General features: G+C 40.4%; 1 protein-coding gene across 2 annotated transcripts in view; it reads left to right on the top strand.

Moving 5' to 3' along the window:
* The window catches only part of LOC110314857 (cytochrome P450 3A41-like), a 12,280-nt gene extending 5,049 nt beyond the window's left edge, over positions 1-7,231 (top strand). The window contains exons 3-8 of one of the 2 annotated variants that reach the window (XM_029534653.1): positions 312-425; positions 505-593; positions 865-1,013; positions 3,526-3,653; positions 4,539-4,608; positions 6,985-7,231. In XM_029534653.1, the coding sequence (XP_029390513.1) occupies positions 312-425; positions 505-593; positions 865-1,013; positions 3,526-3,653; positions 4,539-4,608; positions 6,985-7,226 (792 nt within the window). In that variant the 3' untranslated portion in view covers positions 7,227-7,231. The remainder of the gene's footprint in view (positions 1-311; positions 426-504; positions 594-864; positions 1,014-3,525; positions 3,654-4,538; positions 4,609-6,984) is intronic. The other variant, XM_029534652.1, reaches the window with a different exon arrangement.
* The last annotated feature ends 116 nt before the right edge of the window (positions 7,232-7,347 follow it).

Below are 7,347 nucleotides of genomic sequence, written 5' to 3'. Positions count from 1 at the left end.
AGAGAGAGAGAGAGAGAGAGAAACATCCTCTTCATGTTGCTCATGTTGTAAATACAGAGCTGGAGAACTTCTCTGATGCAAAGTAACTTTCTAACTTTCTCCAAGCCAAACTCCAATCACACAGTTCTAGAGATAGACTAAGCCTTGTTCTCACCTTGTCCCCAACCACTGGACCTAGTTTTCCAACCACAGAGAAATTTCCATTTAAAAGGATCCTGGAACATAAAGGATTGAAACCACAATGGGAAGATCATTACAAAGCTCATATTTCATAGGCTGTGAGGCATTCTGAGGGTTTTTTTTGACTCTAGGATGTAGGCCCAGTGGGGATAATGAGTAAAGCTGTACCAATATCTAAGGATGAGGAATGGAAGAGATATAGAGCCTTGCTGTCCCCCGCATTCACCAGTGGAAAACTCAAGGAGGTGAGTGAAATTCTTTTAACTGCAGCCTGAATTACTGAAGTCTCCATCCTAACTGTGTATGCTTCTCCATTTTGTGTAGATGTTCCCTGTCATTGAACAGTATGGAGACATTTTGGTAAAATATTTGAGGCAAGAGGCAGAGAATGGCAAGCCTGTTACTGTGCAAGAGTGAGTGCTGGTCCATCACTGTGGTTCTGGGAGTGGAGGGGTAACTGGGGTATAACTCACACGGTCCAGCTGCTAGTCCTTGCCCCTTTAGACACTAGATGACATTATATACAGTTTAAAGGGAAGAAATGTGACAGTAAGAAGTTTGCAGGGGTAGATGGAGTGAAGGCTGGGAGGGGCTTGGTCCATACTGAGGTGGCTTTGCCTGTCTCCTGAGAGTTCTTTTCCAATCTCTGACACATGTTAAATTCCTATGCTTGTCTCTCCTCAGAGTGTTAGGTGCTTACAGCATGGATGTGATCACCAGCACATCATTTGGAGTGGATGTGGATTCCCTCAACAATCCGAACAATCCTTTTGTGGAGAAAGCCAAGAATCTTTTAAGATTTGATTTTTTTGCTCCTTTGTTCTTTTCAGCATGTGAGTGGACAGTTCTGGATTTTGATCACTACTGTTTTCTGTGACCTCGTTTGTCTTTCTGCATTTCTCTTCCTCAATTTCCCCAAATGATAGGCTGTAGTGGTAATTCACCTGTCATGTAATTCATCACCTAAAGGCACAGTTCAGTATTTTGAGAACATGTAGCCCAATTACCTGTTTTCTAACTTCTTTTGTCTTTGAGACAGGGTCTTACCATGTAGCTCTAGCTGGCCTGGAAATAACTGTGTATACCAGGCTGGTCTTGAACTTACAGTTATCTCTTTACTTCTGCCTCTTGAGGGCTGTAAGTGTGCAACCCTGAGTCCTGGGTTTATTTTAGAATTCTTTCATTTGTATAAATACTAATTTGTATAAATACAAATTGGGTACTCTGTAAGTCCAGAACTCTCCATGGTTTCAATATCATACATTCATATCAATCTCAATTACACCCACTGCTAACTCTTACTTTTCACATTGCTTAGACACCCAATACATCATCCTCCCAATTTCCTGTCCTTTTCTCTGCTTTGGAGCTAGTCAAGTCCATTTGGTGCTGCGTGCTAGGATTCTGACCAATATTATTGGCTTGGTCTGCTGCCAATAATACTGGTCAGTTCAGGAGAGGGCCATGTCATGTCCACAAAATGGCATTTCACAGTCTTCATTCCTGCCTCTGAATTTAGTTCCACATCCTCTTTCATGGTCTTCCTTGAACCTTGATGTATTGGGTGCTGGTATAGATGCTCCATTTAAGGCTCAGCCCTCAACAGCCTCTTATTCTCAGTACTTGGATCTCTTTGGGATCAGCATTGACTGAAGGACCTCCTGACACATGAACATAGTCAATCAAATAGGACTTTGTTCTAGCCATGTTGTAACTTTCAAGCAATATTGACCTAAGCAACTACCAGCTCTGTATCTGTTTATTCTGGGTATTTCACATCAAAGGGATCATAGACTATCTTGTCTCTGTGACAGGCCTCTTTCATTTAGCACAATATTAAATGTATCAAGTGTCACTATGTCCTGTGTCCATGAGTAATTTATTCTCTCTATCTGTTGATGGACATGGAAGTTAGTCTCACAGGTTTGCCATGAATTTCTCTGCCATGAGCCTTCATAAACAAAACTATGTTTAAATAGTTAGTTTTATGTTTTGGGGGTTATATTTAGAATTAGCATTGAGTCAAAAAGTAACTGAATTTTTAACATATTAAGCAACTGAACATACATTGTCTATAGTAGCTGTGGCTACTGTACACATAACTATCTGCCATAAACGCAGGTTTTAGATGTTTTAATATATGATTTTTGATCTTCTTCCTTTCTTCCTCTGTCTCTGTCTCTGTCTCTGTCTCTGTCTCTGTTTCTCTCTCTCTCTTAATTTTTAGGGTCAGGGTTTTTTTCTATCTATCTTTGGGTATCCCAGAACTCACTCTGTAGACTAGGCTGGTCTTGAACTCACCAATCTCAACCTGCCCCTGCCTTCTGAGTGAAGGGATTAAAAGCAAGCACCACCACTGCCTGGCTAGATCTTCTCATATATAGCTTAATTGCTTTATTATTTTTAAAATATTTATTTATTTTTGTTTTCCCTGTATGGGTGTTTTATCTGCATGCACACAGAGCCTAAAGATGCAATATTGGAATCTTGAATCTACTTGTATTTGAGTTACAGATGGTTGAGAGCAGCCATGTGGATGCTGGAATAAAACCTGGCTCTTCTGGGAGTGCCAATTGTTGGGGATATATATATATATATATATATATATATATATATATATATATATATATATATATTCTAGGTACAACTAACCATGGTGTGTCATTTGGAGTTTTAATACTTTCCCTATCAACTATATTTCCATACACAGCTCATGTGTCATTATGCCTACATTGCATCCTTGTCACCTAATATCCTCTGTTTCTCTTTTTAAGCATTGTATGATAAATATATTTGGACCTGTTTATATATTTATTCATAAAGGCTAGAATCTGGAAGTATGGGACAGTATGTATTATTTAATTCTTCCTGCTTTTGGTCACTTGTCTTGAGCTTGTTTTTTTTTCTTTTTCTGAGACAGGGTTCTCTGTGTACCCTTGACTGTTTATACGTGTGTACATGCACATGCACATACCTTGGTGACTGTGCGTCATGTGGAGATCAGAGGAGAGCTTACAGTAGTTGGTTCTTTCCTTCCACAGAGTGGGATCCAGGGATCAAACTCAAGGTGCTAGGCTTGTTTGGAGAAACTTGTAGCTATTGATCCTTCTTATTTTTCTCTGAATTCAAATGAACTCCAGGAGCAGAGTTAAATTTAAGAATCAGGCCGCAGTTTTGGCTACTACAAAGCCCAGAAGGAGACATACGGTGCTGACTCAGTGTGTGCAAATTCATAGAGAGAATCACTTCTGCTTGAGACTCTGGTGATTTATTCTAGAGATGGCTTTATGATTTCTTTAAATGAATTTCCCATTTCAGTTAAAACTAATCTCTTTTCTTTCCTAGTACTCTTTCCATTCCTCATACCAATATATGAGATGTTAAATATCTGCATGTACTCAAAGGATTCAGTAGAATTTTTCAAAACATTTGTGAACAGAATTAAGGAAAACCGCCTGGATTCTAAGCAGAAGGTAAAAGGTGGTTGTTTCATGAGAGGTTCAAAGTTTGATAACACATTGGGCTGTGAACATGTAAGCTGTGTGTTAATGGCAGATAGAAAAGGCTATATTTAGACAGAGAAAATATATTAATATTTTCTCTTGGAGGATAAGTTGGAGTTTTAACAAGCTGATTGAGAATAATCTAGATATTAATCCTTAGCAATAGGGATGAAAGCTAGAACGACCTGCATCAGCACTGAAAAAATTGACATGGTGCTAGACCTGAACAAGGTCAAGACTGTCAGAACTCCAGCGAGGATGGGAGAGGATCTCTCTATGCAGTGCCCTTTGCTGAAGAACAATTGGCAGTTCATAGCTTTGGGGTGTGTGTGAACACAGGCAAGTTTCCCATGGGGCAATGGATGGCCTCACAGCCATGCACATATACAAAACACTAGTTGGACATAGTGGACGACTAAGAAGAGGGCATGGGGTGTGTAGGAAGAAATGTTACAGACAGTATAGAAGGAATTGTTTGGAGGAATCAGTGGGATGGAGATGACCATATCTGATTGTGTACGTGTATAAACCTCTCCAATAACAAAAATCATCAAAAAAGGGGAATATTATTTTCATATCTTTCCAAAAACATTTTTGGAGAATAAAAATGCTTGTTTAAAATTGTATCTATTGTAATGTATTGTAAAAGTGGTTGATGTGGAAGCTAGATTCTTCCTTGTTAGTCCACTCTTGCTTTTGTTCCTTAATGACTCTAGCAACCATAGCCACAGTTGTGAATTTAAGGGAACCACCTTTTCAGAGGGAGAGAATTAAGGTTCTGCACTTGTGATCCACCTCTGACCTTTGAGCTTACCAGTGACCTTCCATTTTTGTAACCTCTCTTTCTGCTTCTAGCACCGAGTGGATTTTCTTCAGCTGATGATGAATGCGCATAATAGTTCCAAAGACAAAGACTCTCATAAAGGTAAGAAAGCCCTTCCTGGTCTTTGGACAAGGAAACTCTTGGGGAGTGGGTGGGTCACTCAGAAAATATGAAAGGAGGCTTTTCTAGGTAGAGAGATACCACTGTTGAGTTGCTGAAAGAGAGACATGGCTATTATCAACATGAAATTTTCTGCATGCCCATGGGCAAAAGTTTACTCCTAACAAGAAGGGTGGCCATGATGGACCTCTCCAGTGGTCTGTCTGTTACCTGGGTGAGCACAGGTGCTGATTATTTCTTTCCCAGCACGAAATCTCACAGCTCTGCCTAAACATCTATGTCTAAACATCTTATCAGGGACATGTACCCAAGTGGTGTTAAAGCTCTCTGAGACCCACTGTTTGACATGTGTTTTCTAGCCTAATCCATGGTAAAAATAGACCTCATTGTTAGATGTGTAAGTAGCTTCTGGGGGAAGCTCCTTTGTACAAATGGATTGGTTCTTTTCATTCTTTTTTGTACTTAAATCACTCATAGTTGGGCAGTGATGGAGCATACCTTTAATCCGTGTACTTTGGATGCAGATGCAGATGCAGATGCAGGTGGTTATCTGTGAGTTCAAAGCCATCCTGGTCTACATCAAATTCCAGGACAGGCAGGGCTACACAGAGAAATCCTATCTTGAAAACACATAAAACTATCACTTACAGGGTTTTTTTTAAAGCCTGGGACTAAGTTGGCTGCCAGCAGGTCCCAACAATCCACAGTGTTGTGGTTACAGGTATGTGCTGCCCACCTGACTTTTTACATGGGGACTGAGGACTCAAACTCAGGATTACCCATTGAGTCATCTCTCTAGCCTCCCATATGTGGTTATTTTTTTAAATTTATAATCATTATTAATATCATGACTGATGGCATTCCAGTTCCAGATTTTAATCTACATGTGTGCATCAGTAGCTAATGGAAATGGAGTCTTCTATTTTTACCTATCTGATTATTTCCCATACACTCACTTGCTTATATGTACTTATGATCTTTTGGGTCCCCATGTTTAATGTTTAAAGTAGCAGATACTTTGTGTTTCAAGTCCTTCTTTGTCTGCCCACCTGAAACCCTTTCATGTGATCAGCTAACTTCAAGTTCTTTTACACCTCCTCCTCCTTTTGCCACAGGCTCCTGTGTAGCCCAGGCTGACCCACATTCACAATGTGCCTGAGAATGACCTTTAACTCCTGAGACTACAGACATGTACTACCAGGCAGCAGAGTTTTAGCAGAACAGTTGAATCTGGAATGAATCTGGAGTGATGACCCCTCAGCTTTGAAGTAGACTTCTGTCAGTGATTGTTATCTGAGATTTTGTGGTGTTCTTTGGAAATATTTCAGGAGCCTTTGCATACCTCAGTCTGTAGGCATGCTTGGAAAGCCAGGAAATTTCCCATGGCTGAGAACTGCTTAGGTGATTGGTCTTTCAAGACAAGACCTCTATCAGATAAGAGGGTTTGGTGTATGGAAATTGACTTGCTAAAGGTGCCTTTTGTTTAACAATAAAATGAGCTTCTAGGAAACTGTCAGTGATCAGTCCTTGAGGAGCTGATCCCCCTGCTGTTATGAAGCAGAAAATTTCCATCACTGGCTGTCATCTATCCAATCAATCTTCCAGTGTCACCAAAAATATAGTCATTACCATGCTTGATTCACAAAGTGCTGGGGACCGAACCCAAGGTTTCATGAATACTAGGGAAGTACCAACATCTACTGAGTACATCTCAGTCCTTCTGTTTAACATTTGTTTGCTAAAATAAATATTTAGTTTTAAAATAGGCACCAACTGTGGATTTATATTCCAGTTTCAGTTTAGTATCCAGCACTTACACTAAGTGGGAGACAAAATTTACACACAGTAATTAAAGCACTCATGGTAGAAGATGTACAACTGCCTGTAACTCTACATCTGTGAACTCCAATGCCATCTTCTGGCCTCCCTGGGCACCTGGACAAACATACATAAATAAATAAAATTTAAAAATATCTTTACCTATACCAGGGACTTCTAGAACTGCTTCTCTAGGGGTTTCCGACCTCCTTGGAATCCTCCCCACACATGTGGCACCCTCCACACAGATACATGCAAACAGAAATACTCATAAATTAAAATAAAGTGTACAAACATGAAAGTCCATGTCTTGAAGCTGCCAACTGGGGATTGTGAGGATCAGCAGAAACGCTAGGACAACCTGCCTGAAGCCTTCTTCTCTTTTTTTGGATGTGTCATTTTGCTGTCATGGTGATGACAGTCTCAGTGTGACTGAAGAGCATTTCCATAGTCTCTCTAGGAAAATGGGGGTTCATCTGATTCTCTCATCTCCTCTGTGATAATACATCATGACATGACTTACCTGAAATGTGATCTTAGTTTCAGCCCTTTCTGACATGGAGATCACAGTCCAGTCAATTATCTTTATTGTTGCTGGATATGAAAACACCAGTAGCATCCTTTCCTTCACCCTGTATTCCCTGGCCACTCACCCTGATATCCAGAAGAAACTGCAGGAAGAGATCGATGAGGCTCTACCCAATAAGGTGAGAGGATGGTGTAGGAGGGAAAGGGAGAAACCTCAACAAAGACAGTTTTGTCACCTGCAATGGTGTGTGTAAGTGTGTGTGTGTGTGTGTGTGTGTGTGAGAGAGAGAGAGAGAGAGAGAGAGAGAGAGAGAGAGACAGACAGACAGACAGACAGACAGACAGAGACAGAGAGACAGAGAGATAGAGAGAATC

The sequence above is a fragment of the Mus pahari genome, unplaced genomic scaffold (assembly GCF_900095145.1).
Source record: "Mus pahari unplaced genomic scaffold, PAHARI_EIJ_v1.1 scaffold_13365_1, whole genome shotgun sequence".
Lineage (NCBI taxonomy): Eukaryota > Metazoa > Chordata > Mammalia > Rodentia > Muridae > Mus > Mus pahari.
Note: the sequence above shows the minus strand (reverse complement) of the source record. Positions and strands in the feature narration are given on the sequence as shown.